General features: G+C 33.1%; 1 protein-coding gene across 1 annotated transcript; it reads left to right on the top strand.

Moving 5' to 3' along the window:
- Nucleotides 1–244: 244 nt before the first annotated feature.
- LOC132729092 (heme-binding protein 2-like) lies at nt 245–4,607 on the top strand. The gene is made up of 5 exons (XM_060714835.1): nt 245–489; nt 697–847; nt 1,128–1,260; nt 2,652–2,832; nt 3,474–4,607. Exons 2-5 carry the CDS (start codon nt 698–700, stop codon nt 3,643–3,645), a joined length of 636 nt encoding a protein of 211 aa, XP_060570818.1. The 5' UTR covers nt 245–489; nt 697; the 3' UTR covers nt 3,646–4,607.
- The last annotated feature ends 10,948 nt before the right edge of the window (nt 4,608–15,555 follow it).

Here is a 15,555-nt window from a genome sequence, read left to right as displayed (position 1 = left end):
TTTGTGTATACAATAACATGTTGCTAAATGGACCCTGAAACTGTTATATAATTATCAAAATCTATTTGTCACTAGCGTGATCAAAATACAATGTAATTATGAATAGCAAAAATTTTGAAATAACCAAAGTAAGACAAATGTAGACCAAATGCCACAGGAAGTCGTCATCACATTTCTTATCTGTATAGGGAAATCTAGGACATATTTATATCAATTACTTAGTTACTTTGTTTTGTAATTAGACCACACTTTTAATCCCCTCAGTCACATGTTTTGGCACCATTATTTTTCTTTACATAACCATTTGAAATACAATTTACTCACACGTGAACATGTGTATGTATATACGTATGTATTTGATGGCATATGTTATCGCTGTCTGGCAAGTGAGTATAAAAGAAACTGTATAAAATTGAAGCACAATAAAAAGCTGATGTTCTCATCGATTTCAAATTAAACAATTTCAGCATCTAACTTCTTTATCAACAGGTAAGTCTTTTTCTAAAAATATTTATCTGGCGCACAGTAAGCCTTACGAAAATATGAAATAAAACTGAACTATTGTGGCGTAATATCTAGTTTATTGTCTTTTAAAATTGTATTTCCTCACCGTCAATGTATACTTGCGTTCGCAGTTTTTATAAAATAATAAGTTTTTTTTTCTAACGGATATTTAAACCTCTTGATTACTTTCAGCATGATGATTATAAAATTAACGTGTCTCGTCGCAAGTTCGATCCTTGTTCTAAACTTGGGTGTGGCAGCCGAAGTACCCGCAGGGTTCAAGACACCATGGTTTTGTCATGATCTCGAGTGTCCGGTCTACCAAGTAGTGGAAACAAATAGCGTATGTATATTACATAATATTATTCATATTATGAGGTGCAATGAACAGGTCAGGTCTTAAAGATATGTTTTTCGTCGAATTCCTTTTATAAGTTAAGATGGCGGTACACTTCTTAGAAAAAATCATGCTTAATACATTTGTATCGGTATAAGAGACACCTTATTTTTTTCTTTTATATCTTATAAATTGTGCAGTTTTGCTAATTTGATAGATTAGATAAACCGATGATCTGCTGTTATACAGCCACTTGTAAAACGCCGTTTGTATTTCTTTCTTTTAGAATTTTGAAACACGTCACTACAACGCGTCAGTATGGATTGCTACCCAGAAGTCTCTAGTGAACAACACACGAGAAACAACACGAGATATGTTCTTCAAGTTGTTTCATTACATTTCAGGAAATAATTCAGCACGTGAGTAATTAATATAATGTTCATAATTAAGAGTTTTCATAAATAAAGGCCTCATGCAAATATGGCGGTATTCAGCCAAAGAATAAGGCCGTCATAAAAACTCTAATTAAAAACTAATTATTGACAATTTATTAATAAACATAGAAATATTAAAAATGTCAAAAACTTTAGGGTTTATGGCCAAGAATATGCATGTTTTTCTGTTTCCAATAGATTTTGATGCGAAAATTACAATAAAAACGCTAAAAAGTGTTAAAAGAGCTCCTTTCATAAAGTTTCAGCGTACTTCTCTGTTACCGCAGAAAAGTGGCTTATATATTTAAAAAATATCAACATGCAGAATTATCCTGTTCAAAATTGCGTCCTGTTTTTTCTATGTGTAGCGTTAGTTTCAATATGGCCGAATTAAAAAGCCAATTATGTTGGTTCTACTAAACAACCTTAAAATTTATAGTTCATCTATAGCAGGGGTCTGTGGTCGAGTGGTTAAGGTTGTTGACTTCAAACTACTTGCCCTCACCACTATGGGCTCGAATTACGACAGGTCCCTTGGATTCTTTTATGTGAGGAAGCTATCCAGCTAGCTTACGGGACGTCGATGTTTCTACTCAGGTGCCCGTTCGTGCCTGAAATAATGCACGGAAGGGCACCTCAGGTCTTCCTCCACCAGGAAAAGCTGGAACATCGCCATATAACCTATACTTGTTACTTATGAATTTTTTTTATAAAATTAGCCACTTTATTTACCTTTAATTTGAAATTGAATTTAAGTTGGTGTGTATTTTTGCAATATGATGAAATCATTTAAAAACGGCCAACTACTGATGAATAAGCTCAGCTATTTCACGTTTAAAAATTGTAGTCCTTAAAATCTTTTTATGATTATGAATGATAATTTCATATTTTAGCCAATAAAATGCTTGTTGGCAAGTAGAACAAGTAATAATTCGGGACACCCAGGCACCACAGACACTTTATTAGCTAGAAATAAGGGTGGAATACTTTACTTATTTTGTGTGCGTGTCTGTTTGAGAAGGAGGATTCTCTTGAATTCTTTTGAGGGAAAAGTTTCCAATCTTTGTTATTTTTATATTGAAAACTTTGAATTTCTAAATCAAAGGACAATTCTATCTGGTTAAGGCTTTACCTGCTACTAAGAATATCAATTTTCAAACAGGAACACAGAAATATAAAATACCTAGCAAAATACGCGTCTGATGTAAATAATTATATCTTACAAGGAAACATGGTGAGTTACAAGAAAAGATATTGATTTGTCTGTTTCAATTAACACATATAACAAAAATGTTCCATCACTGGAAGGTTTCATAATATTAGTAATAAATGCGTACATTAAGCATTAAGTATACACACTTTTCGCTTTTTTACAGACTTGAAAATACCTATGACAGCTCCAGTTTTGAAACAAATAGGTATTTGCCAAGGTCAAAACTGCAAAGCGGACGTGACGGAACATTTCATGATGCCATTCAACCTTCAGGCAAACCCTCCGACACCCACCGAGACTGGAGTATTTATACGAAGACTTCCGGAATTTACCGTATATGTCCGGTAAATTAATATATATAATTATGTATCTATTATACAGTATATCTTCTGAATTCTGGAACTTTTAAAATCCTGAAACTTCTGAATTCCGAACATTTCTCTTATCATTATTTCATATGATTTTAATAGTGCTGATATCTTTTACATCACATTTCTTACATAACATTACTTAAAATAGTGCTGATTACCTATTACATCACATTTCTTACATTATATAACTTTAAATGGTGCTGATTACTTATTACATCACATTTCATGCGTAACATTACTTTAAATAGTGCTGCTTACTTATTACATCACATTTCATGCGTAACATTACTTTAAATATTGCTGATTACTTATTACATCACATTTCTTACATAACATTACTTTTAATAGTGCTGCATACTTATTACATCACATTTCTTATATAACATTGCTTTAAAAAGTGCTGATTACTTCTTACATCACTTGTCTTAGATAACATTACTTAGAATTAAATAGTTCTGATTACTTCTTACAGCTCATTATTATATAAAAGTGCTGATGAATTCTTCCTTTACACCATTTTAATAATGCCGATAGTTTCTTACATTACATTATTATAACTTTTCTGGTGACTGCTTACATCACATTATTATAAAACTTCAGCTTTCTTCTTACAGATCGTATGGAGGTTATGGATCAGAAACAATAACAAAACAAAATTTAGACACATTGATGAAAGATTTACAGACCGCAAACAAACTATTTAAGCAAGACCACTATTACACAGCCGGTTATGATGGACCATATGCTTTCATCCGACATAACGAAGTTTGGATAGCTGCGTTGTAATTTCTTTTCTAATATAAACAGATACTTGCTATCTACTTTATTCCAAACTCATTTGTGTGAAAAAGTGTCTATCACAAACAATACTAATGTTAAAGTATACCCATGCATTGATGATACAGGTTCATCGCGTTCACGACACTTTTTTCTGATTCATCTTCAAAGCAATTTAAAAGAAAATAAATGCCACGACATATCAATCTGTTAATTTGACATTTCTTTATATTAAACGATATTGACGGTTTTACTCAGTGCTAAACTTAATCGAAATCACTAAGATCAGTTATGATCACATGTTTTAGTCAGTGTTTAGATTCCTTTGTTTTGTACAGTTACTATGAACTACGTGACTAGGTTTCTATACCCACTTATCAGTTAAATGACAAATACTATTTGAACAAAATATAACGCGTTCTACAACATAAAAAAGGAAGAAAGAAAAAAAAATAAGGACAACCTTTAAATAAAATATTTGTATATGAACGTCATTTTTGTCTGTGCATGTGTGTGTTTTCTAATAAATGTGAATACTGTCGGAGTTTTGGTATCAAGATTATATGATGTCGTTTATAAATGTTGTTGGAAATTTATATCATTGTTGCTATTACATTTTGTTGCTATGGTTTGATTTTGTACAAGTATTTGACTGTGTGCTTTGTTAGTCGAGTGCTCTACAAACCTAGCACTGTTTTATTAATAAACATTTTTTTTAAAAAAGACTGATTTCTTGAAAGGATAACGTGGAAACACGGCGAAGACATTTGTAGGACTCGAATTCACGATATTTTGTTTTAGAAAAGCAATTCTTATGTTGAAAATATGGCTATGGTACATTGATGATACAGGTTCATCGCGTACACGGCACTTTTTCTGATTCCAAAAATATCCACTTGCAAAGAAATTAATACAAAAATGCCACGACATAATAATATGTTAATATGACATTTCAATTTTATATAACAATATTGACGCATCATATAATCTTGTTACCAAAACTCTGACAGAATTCACATTTATTTAACTTAACCCATGAAATAAAAAGTAATTACATGCGGCAAGTGTGCCTTTAGTCCATATTGGCATTCTTGGTTCAAATTTGCCCTATAAAATTGATAATGAAATTAAATAAAAAAGGTTATTTTTTTCGTTTTTCGTGAAATGTGGAATATATTTTCACGCAACATGATAAAAAGCCACATTTTATTAAATTTCATTATCAATATTATATGGCAAATTTGAACCAAGAATGCCATGCACACTTACCTCATGTAATGACTGTTTATTGCATATGAAAATATGTGGCATTTTATCATGCCGGAAATAGCCAAGATATGGGATTTTGACACACTTGCGCAAATACGGGATTTTTGCATGTCATATTCAGAAAAAAGAAACGCATTTTTATGACTTATTATAGTAACATATGCAATAAAACACCCTATTTCATGGGTTGAATTAAATAGATGTGAGTTTTGGTATCAAGATTATATGATGCTGATTATAAATATTGCTGGAAAGTTTTTTCTTTGTTGCTGCAGTTTGATCTTGTAAAAGTATTTGACTGTGTGCTTTGTGCTCTACAAACCTAGCACTGTTTTATTAATAAACATTTTTTTTAAAAGACTGATTTCTTGAGAAGACAACGTCGAAACACGGCGGAGACATTTGTAGGACTCGAATTCACGATATTTTGTTTTTGAAAAGCAATTCTAATGTTAGAAATATGGCTATGCTACATTGATGATACAGGTTCATCGCGTACACGGCACTTTTTCTGATTACAAAAATATCCACCTGCAAAGAAATTAATACAAAAATGGTACTGTGAATTTGACATTTCCAATTTATATTAAACGATATTGACCGTTTTACTCAGTGCTAAACATATTCGGAAATCACTAAGATCAGTTATGATCACATGTTTTAGTCAGTGTTTAGATTCCTTTGTTTTGTACAGTTACTATGAACTACGTGACTATACCCACTAATCAGATAAATGACAAATACTATTTGAACAAAATATAACGCGTTGTACAGCATAAGAAATAAGGAAGAAAGAAAAAAAACCCCCAAAACAAGGACAACATTTGAATAAAATATTTGTATATGGACTTCATTTTTCTCTGTGTATGTGTGTGTTTTCTAATAAATGTGAATACTGTCAGAGTTTGGTATCAAGATTATATGATGTTGTTTATAAATGTTGTTGGAAATTTATATCATTGTTGCTATTACATTTGATTGCTAGGGTTTGATTTTGTACAGATACTGAGTGCTTTGTTAGTCGAGTGATCTACAAACCTAGCACTTTTTTATTAATAAACCTTTTTTAAAAAGACTGATTTCTTGTTTTCATTTTACTTTATACGATTTACTCGTAGTTATTTTGCATTCAACTGTGCCATCTTGGTAACACAAAAGCAGAGTCAACCAAACCAAGTGTATTCAATTTAATTTCAGTTTTAACTTCGAGCCCTGCTTCCTAGGGTTTTGAAAATTTTTAAGAATTCATTCAACATTTTCCAAGACGAAATCTAAGTAGCATGGCTGAGATGGTTACCTCATCAAATTGAAAAACAAAAAATGGGATTATAATATATCTATAGATTCAATTAAATATTCAATAGATATAACAACATAAGTATTTCCTGGCTTATAGACCAATGTTTTCTTGGGGAAAACCACGTGAGAAGGAATTTCCGCTTTCACTAGAATCCACAAACGAAGTTTGTTACGATAGTTGGCGAGATCAATCGCAACTACTCGGCCCTTTCCGTCAGTCTTCGGATAAGGACCTCGAGCACAATAGTATGAACATGGTATTTCGGATGTAAACAAATGGTAATTTAAGGCTGGGTTTTGTTGACCAGTTTATTTTCAATATATCAAGTAAATGCCCGCTTAAAATAGGTGAATTCACAAATACAAAAGCAAACAACACATTATTTGTATATTTATTATAATGGTTGTAAAAACGGAAAGAAAGTACAAAATGCCAACAAACCAGTTGACATTCAGTCGCATTTGTATAAAATTGTACATCAGTGGGCATATTACTTAAATTAAAAATGGTTGTCAGATACATTTTCAATCATAATTGAACCGAAACAGACTTTTTTTTTTTTGGATGTCAATTATGTGAACATTTGTTAAATACATCTCGTGGTAGAACTACTTTCATTCCGTATTGTTTCCGATGTATTATAGATAATAGCCGAGGCAGTTCCGAGTGTTGGCGAGATATGACGGTTATTGTCGGAGATTGGCGATTTCACAAAATAATGCCTGAACGTTTTCAGGACGTTACGTTATTTGTTTACTTTTTACTATTGTTTGTTAAAATTTCGGCTGAAGATATGTCAAGAAAGCATTGAATCTAGGTTATCTATTTTAACACTGCATAAGGAACTTTCATCACGTTTTAATATATATCTATATATATATATATATATATATTGTTAAATTGCTGAACTATCGTTTAATTAAAATTTCATTATTGCAGGCTACAAGAAAAAGTATACTACTTAAAGCTGAAATAATTGTTGTTGTTGCTGTTGTTGTTTTGCGTTGAACTCGTTCTGCGTGTTATAAACTATAATTCAATAATAAAAAGACCCTTTTCCCCAGAGATAGACACAAGAACATCATATATTTTTATGTTTAATGTGTCTTTATTATTAGATATTATGTCGGTAAATTTTGACCATGATATTACACTATTTATATTAAATTGAAATATCACGATACAGGATAGTCCTGTCATTTACTTTTAATATTGATTACCATTACTAAGATTCATATTATCATTAAAAAATATATATTCGCTAATGTGTTTCCTTGGCAGCGTTTTGGTTACGATAATTGTTTTGACGTTCTGTATATTCTGTAATTTGGAGCAGTGATCGACTTGTTAAATTAACATTATGTGTCTGTTTAGAATTATCTTTAAAGATCGGTAGGTTTATAATAATTCCAAGTTCGCTGGTTCACAATTTTTCCAAAATCTTGCGCAGTCTCAAGTTTAAATTATAAAAGTGAATGTTAATGAATAAACATTTCTTTGAATCTAATGACTGCGTTTGGTTGTTTCTGTATTATTGTTCCCTGCGGTCTGGAGACCGCAGGGTATTGGTACGCGTTTAACTTTTGAGGCATGGAGGAGCACGTGACCTGTTTTCGGTACATGGAGGAGCATGTGATCTGTAAACCGTACACGATTGGTTAATTGACCTTTTCGAAAACCTGGCTAAATACCGTTTGTCGGTACGTTACGGAATTACCTCTAGGGAATTAGTCAGAATTACACCAAATTAAGAACAAAAAACTATTACGTGATATTTCTAATTTTTTATAATTATTTTACCGTTTAAGGTGGAAAAACTTGAATGATGTATTTGAAAATTATCATTGTTTCTTTAATATATGTATCTCAAATTTAACAAACAATAAATTGTTTATACTGAAAATCTACAAAATTAAAATATTCGTAGTAGCATCTGCCATAATAAATAGAGATATTTTCTGCGTAAACTTGTGTGTTTACTTTATTTTTTTTTATTTTTATTTTTTTTGCTTGGAATTATTCATAAAATGGTAGGCCTATTTAATCATTTTCTTAAAAAGAAATAATTGTTTTATGTTCGACCTTCTCCGGTCATCAACGGTCACCAGTTTCCAAAGACCTTCTTCTATATTGACCGATTAGTGTCAACTATATTCCTGATACAAACGTTTATTTATTCCCCTCTCCCAAAACAATGTTGAAAATAGTTAAATGAAATATCTTTATATCATTAAAAATGTTCCCCGCAGGAAACCATTTTACTTGTTACATTAATAGTTAGTGATGTTTTTATATGTTGTCTGATGCGTTCTTGATGCTACCCCTGCTGCTTTGACTTTGTGTTTTTTGTTTTATAAATCATTGTTGCCTGTTTGACTCTGTTATAATAACAAATTGCCATGTACATATCACACACCATGACACATTTATACATATATATATTATACGGAAACAACAAATATTCCAACCTTCTCGAAACATTAACGTCTTACATATTTCCATGTAATAAAATTTCTAAACGAAACATTACAAGCGCGAATACCTTTACTGTATTGTCGAAGGTTTTGCAAGTTATTATTTATATGTGCATAATTTAATATGAATGTTTGCGATTTTAAGGCAGGCAAAATAGTAAAAATGTGTTGTTTTGATTACCCGAGCAATGCTTATGTCAGTGTTGAAAAAGGTACCTTAATTAAAAACATGTACATGTTTAATTATATAGCCTAACTCATTTATTTTCTTTAACTTAAACCAAGACACTTAGAAGAAAATTAAAATGATACAAAAAATGAATGCAAAGTTCAAAGGTACCTCATGCGTAAATTTCAGGAATGACCAGTTAAAAGGGCAGGCCGGAAAAAAACTAAACAAAAACTGGAGTGAAGAAAACATGGCACATGCGTTCATCGCTGTTAAAGCAGGAACGATGAGTATTTCAGCAGTGTCCAGGGCATATAATGTCCCAAGAATGACCCTTTCAATAGGGTAAATGGATAAGTACAAACAGAAGCTAAAATGGGAGTTAAACCTGCATTAACTAACGAGGAATAAACTTTGTTATTCCATTACATAGAATATATGGCAAATCGCGGGCTTACCATGACCATTCAACAAAGTTTACGGTTTGCTTGGTGTATTGCCGAAGAAAAGGATAGAAGCGACGTCTTAAGTAAAAACTGCCCGTCCCATATTTGTTTGAAAGGTTTCAAAGAAAGAAATCCGTGGCTTAGTACTAGAATTCCTGATCCATTGGACAGAGGTCGCGCAACTTAATCAAATATTAAGGCGTTACAGGATTACTAATCCTTGATTAAAGATACACTTGAAAGTTGTGTTCTCATGTCAAAGTACCAATGTATTTACAATTGTGATGAGATGGTCTTTTTCCTTTATAATTCGGCAGGACAGAAATTGTCCCGGTCCGAAATAAACATGCACATTCATTGTATGTCGCCACCAATGAGCATATAACGGTCCACTGCTGTGTAAACGCCTTTCATAACATTTAGCAACAGTTTGCCTGGTAGGCCTTATCAATGTCATCAACAAATAAGTATATGCTACCGATTTACCTAGAACTGAGTTAATTTGTTGACGACGAAGGTTTACTTCACAAAGCTGATTCAATGTCTAATGCAGATCATGGCTCTGTCTTTGTGCAGGAATGTCCGCTAGTAGTCGCCCTTTCTACAGTATAGTTAAATTTGAAACACAAGAAGAAAAGGAAAAATAACGAAGCCTTTCAACTTGGCATGACAAAGTATTTCACACTTGGAATTCCTAAAAATCGAAAATCCGGTAGAAAAAAGAAATTGGCTACCAGCACATCTTTCCCCCTTCCTAGCAAAACGAACACCGAGTTTTGTAATTTAGTGCATTAAACTCGGGAAGGTTTGAAATGATATCACGTCTAAAGTTTATCTTGTGATCATCTGACCATTTATAAACTGTATGCTCCGATTTTTTCATAATCATTTATATTTTGATTACTTTACTAATCTGAGAATTAATATCAATTTCTAAGCATAGTGGTGGTGCATGGTCATTGAAATCGTTAAACGGTAACAATTGAAATGAATTAATTCACTTAAAATCTTTATCATTCAAAAACAAATAGTTGTATCATAGTTTAGGGACCTTTGTGTCAGGGTTAAATCGTATACATATACATGCACACTGCGTTGACTGGAGTGTAGCTATAAAGTACCCCCACTCCAGGGCATGTCCATTGATTGGCTCATTTTTGCTGGGGTTAATTTATTGTGACGGCAGAGAAAGGGAAAACGATAGAAATATCATATTCAGATGCTCGTTCATTGGTTACATTTTTCTGGGGTTTAATATTGTGACAACAGGGAACGTATTTTTATGTTTGACTATGATACAAAAAAGGAAGAACTTCAAAACACTCAGCAATCTGATTAATACTCGGAGGCCACACCTGTCGTACAAATCAGACAGCCTCGTGTTTGATGCTCTTTCTATTACTTAATTGTACTAAATGATCGTGAAAAGGTGTGAACGAACTGGTATCACCATTTCTACCGTTACCTATTTGCAATGATGTAGACTTACAAAAATCAAGCATGCTATGTAACACCGCACTTTGGGGTCAAACGCACTTTGGGGTCCGACCCCAAAGTGCGTTAAACTTCGCACCGCACTTTGGGGTCAAACGCACTTTGGGGTCAAAATCGAGAAATTGACCCCAAAGTGCGTTAATATGCTACATATCAACGCACTTTGGGTTCCAGATGTCTAAAGGTGTCATCTGAGTTCTGCTTAAATACTGAGTACTGAATTACTTTCGATCTGCGACATTGAAAAAATTGAGGTGGAGTTCAAGATGACAGTCAATACTTTGATGATGCTTAAGTGATCATAAAAGCTTCATTAATTTTACCACTTGAAATATGTAAAAATTGTGTTCATGTAACAAAATTACGGTGGCATAAAAGTGACATTTGCATTTTAGTTTTGCATACATATTCTTTTCAGTTTTGCATACATATTTTTTTTTAGTTTTTCGTACATATTTTATTTTTGTTTTTCGTACATATTTTAGCCAATCCAAACAGCCTAAACATCTTATAACAGCCCATAGTTGAGTATAAAACTAGCAGAGTGGTTTGGTCACATTTCGGCCCATATGTGGAATCGGCCCAGTAGTTTTCAGCCAGACAAGTCTGGTTTCGGCCGACCCTTTTCGGCCCATTCTTGAAATTAAATGTATTTTATATAATTATTGTTTTTTATTATCATATACTATTATATTAGTGTCTATTTGGAAAGGGCTGTTGATTGGTGATCAGTTAATATTCCATGAATATGCACCAATCAACCAAACCCCCTGAAAATAGCGGGGGCATTGACTTTAAACCAAGCCGACCACTGGTAAAATCTTCGCCCTGCGTGGGATACTCAGGTAATAACATTCCTGCCATATGCCCCGGAACAGCGCAAACATCAGAACACGATTCTTTTTAAACCCGCACTCCCCCCGGGGCAAGGGAGGTGGTTACAAATGACTGGTGTATTACAATAATGCACAATAAAAGATCTAAATAGGTCCTTATATTCCACTGATTTAGAAAAAAAAATGCTTAAAGCTTTGAAGGATTTTTATGAAACTTGGGTCAATTCTTTAGCACATCCAGATAATGTGCAACACTTATATGCTAGGTGTGCCGGCTCAAGGCCGGGGTCACACCTGCAGGTCAAATGATTAAGACTTGGGTTTCATTACCGCTCCTTATCTCCTAAACCCCATGAAGGATTTTAAGGCACCTTGTGTCAAATGTTAACCACATCGAGACCATATGCAGAACCTTTATTTGGGTTACCGCGGACCATATATATATGTTGTTATTTTTTTGATACCTCCAAAAATATGAAAATGTTGGTATTTGCAAATGGCATTTGCAACTGGGGTACTGTAATTTACAGATGGCGAAATGTTTGAAAATGGTGTTTTACAAATGGCGTAATTATCCAAACCTCTACTTTGCGTCATGTAAAAAATATGTACGAAAAAACAAAAATAAAATATGTACTAAAAACTAAAACAAAATATCTATGCAAAACTAAATTAAAATAATTATGCAAAACTAAAAAATAACATGTATGCAAAACATAAAAGTATGTATTCAAAAATAAAAAATATGTACGACAAAAAAAAACAACAACAAAAAATATGTACGAAAAACAAACAAAAAAGTATCAAAAAAATGCAAATGTCACTTTTATGCCACCGTTCAAAATACTCTAGTACAGAAATTGTGTATTCCTTAAATTAAAAGATGCTGCGAAAAATATCCCGTTCTGTCAGTCATTTACTTGATAACTTTTGGTGCCATATTGAGCCTATTTTAAATATGTTGGGAATGAAAAAAATGCAGTTAATATTTTTTTCCAAAGAACTATAAATATACACTATTGCAATGTCCTGGTGAAACATCAAGTTTTTCGATCGGACTATAAATAGTGATTTTTACAAATACATTATTAAGCTTATCAACAAACTTAAGGGTTTTTGTAAGCTCCGTAACAACCGTTCGCCAGAGGCTTTTTTTGATGGGAAATCTTACATACTTCTTTAGAAAGAGCAAACATGAATACTTTAATGTTAAAATAATGGTATCAGAGAAATGTAAGATGCTTGTTACCTGAATAAAGTAGCGATAAATGTGAAATTATTTGTCATAAAAGTAGTCAAAACAATGAAGTATTAGACTTCCATATAAAATACTAATTCACTATAACTGTACTCATCATTGCCAAAAAAGCAACAGATGAAAAAGATGGTGCAGGTAATTGGCAAATGTATATTTTTTGGATAATATAGAAGAACATCAAAATAAAAAAGCTTTCAAGAAAAACAAATAAAAGCATAATGGGCCTTTAAAACGTTATTGTTCACCCTCAGGGAGGGGGAGGATCGATACCCCACAATCCCCTCTATACCCCCAGTGAGAATTTTACATTATTCTGAAGCTCCGCTCTTAATGTGCGACTACTTAAATAGTTGATATTTTTAGTACTGCCTGTACGGACTACTACTTAAAGCCGCATCTACACCTAGTCAAGTTTCTTATATGTCACATTTAGCTAAATAAATGGCTCTTTCAACATATTATAAGGCACATTTTTTACTGAAATGTCTTACTAAGATTACCCAGTATTTATACCTTTGTATATGCTAAGTCTATCATATTTCTATAAGATGTGTAAATAAATGCAAATAGCTAAAAACAATGGACTTAATGAAAGGTATACATTCTTTTAAAATAAATGGAAAATTTGAGAAAAAAATATTTTAAGCTTAATAATTAATACATATTCTTTTTTTGTTTATTTATGTGGTGAAATTTCTTCACTTACTAATCAAGACCATTTGAATCCCTATTGATTCTACTGTAATTCAGGGCACATGTTTGTGTCTATTTAATACCTTGATTTTTGTTTACCATTGGGTTTGACTACAATATATTATTTAAAACATAATGAACATTCATTTTCTATGACCCCAAAGTGCGGTCGTTTGCCTGATGTTAATAAATGCATATGTACCTGTTTAACGCACTTTGGGGTCGAAATTGGACCCCAAAGTGCGTAACGCACTCTACGTAACGCACTTTGTGGTCGGACCCCAAAGTGCGTTTGACCCCAAAGTGTGGTGTTACAATGCTAAACCTTCGAGCATTGCATACAATATCTTTTGAGGTCCGTTCGGAAGAAATATCAGGCGTATAAAAATCAAAATCGAGCTGATTATTAAAAGCATCACAGGAAATAAAATTATTATGGCCACCAAGTTGAGTTTCAATCCCCAGCAATCATAACTGTTCCTAGCGTTTCAAAATATAATACATCATCAAATAATAAATCAAACAAATCATCATTTATTTTACTAGGGGACTCGTCTGACCATAGGTAAACTCCAAACAAATTAATATCAATATCAAGTGAAAAATAAAAGTAATCAATTTTTAGGCAAATAATTGTGTCATGAGTATTTTTAACAACATATATGCCACTGGTATAGCTTCCTTTTATTTATATAACTAAACCACCACTATTTCTTCTCGCTCTTCAATGCCTGAACTTTCTTTCATAATTACAGCAATAGTAACCGTCAATATCTAAAACAGAGTCTTTAACAGTCCATTCAGAAAGAATTACTTCGTCATTCCTTTTGATTATTTCAACAAACTTTTGATCAGTTAATTTTGTCACTGGATAGTCTATTACAATTCCAAACAATAATTTTAAGCTCATTCTCCGAAACACGTTATCTATGCTGGGGCTTCCAGTCAATATATAAGGTGCCGTATGCGAGCCAAGTCTGCTTACCCTAGTCACGTGCACACTCTTAGTTAGGGGTCGACTTTTGCCTTTTTCAGCATTTTCAGAAGGGAACTGTTCTTTATGGAAGAATTTAATAATTTTCAAGCAGAATCCTTGCTTTCATACTTGTTCCCTATCCTTGAAATTAGCAAACGTGCAGACAATAATGCTATTACTTTGTTTGTTTGGATCCAATTCTTGATATCCGGTTTCCCTGAGCACGCTCAATTACCATGGTACCGACTATTTATTGAGCAACTTCCAGCTTTTTATCCACAAAGTTGCGCACTTTAGGTTCGATATCCTGCTGTCGTTCGTTGATTGGTTCCTCAGTCCCACCAAATATAAGATTATTGCGCAAACTCGGCGATTCTAAATAGATAAGTTCGTCTTGTAGACCACTACTTTGCCTTGTAAAGTGCTTAATTTCAGACCGCTGAGCTACTTCATTGAACTCAATTGTGTCGATTCTACTTTCATATTGTGTTGACACGATCTGCGAATTGCTTGTTAAAGTCATCAAATGGAGAGAATGAAATCCCTAAAGAAAGCCCAACTCGTCAAAATAGAAGCTTACACCATATCTTGTTAACTCAATGCTCAAAACTGACAACCTTTTTCTAGTACACTCAGAGTGTCAAGTTTATTTTTCACATAAGTCAACGTACCAAAGATAGATTTTAACATTCTGAACAAATAAGTATTAGTAGGAGCATCATTACGAGGATTGATCAAAAAGTTCTTGGCCCGATGTACTTCCGGTAGTCAGAAAATTACTTTTCAATACAATCGCCGTCTACATCAATGCACATTGCCCACCTGTGCTCCAACTGTTTTCACCCTTCAAAATAGAGCTCTCTATTTTGGTCCCCAAAGAACTCATTGACCGCCTTCATGACACCTTCATTGCTTCAAAAACGTCTACAACGAAGCAGAGGGGGGCAAGTCCGGAGAATATGGGGGATGGGGAAGAATTTCAAAGCCGCAGTCAGTTGCAGCAT

This window comes from Ruditapes philippinarum, unplaced genomic scaffold (genome assembly GCF_026571515.1).
Source record: "Ruditapes philippinarum isolate M1 unplaced genomic scaffold, ASM2657151v2 ctg1837_1_1_1_1, whole genome shotgun sequence".
Classification (NCBI taxonomy): Eukaryota; Metazoa; Mollusca; class Bivalvia; order Venerida; family Veneridae; genus Ruditapes; species Ruditapes philippinarum.
This window is presented reverse-complemented; position numbering and strand designations above follow the sequence as displayed.

Bases quoted from the DNA above. Each gene is read 5' to 3' on its own strand.
- LOC132729092 (XM_060714835.1), top strand. From the start codon at position 698: ATGATGATTATAAAATTAACGTGTCTCGTCGCAAGTTCGATCCTTGTT. The intron at 848-1,127 runs GTATGTATATTA...TCTTTCTTTTAG, and splicing joins AAGTAGTGGAAACAAATAGC to AATTTTGAAACACGTCACTA. The intron at 2,833-3,473 runs GTAAATTAATAT...TTCTTCTTACAG, and splicing joins GAATTTACCGTATATGTCCG to ATCGTATGGAGGTTATGGAT.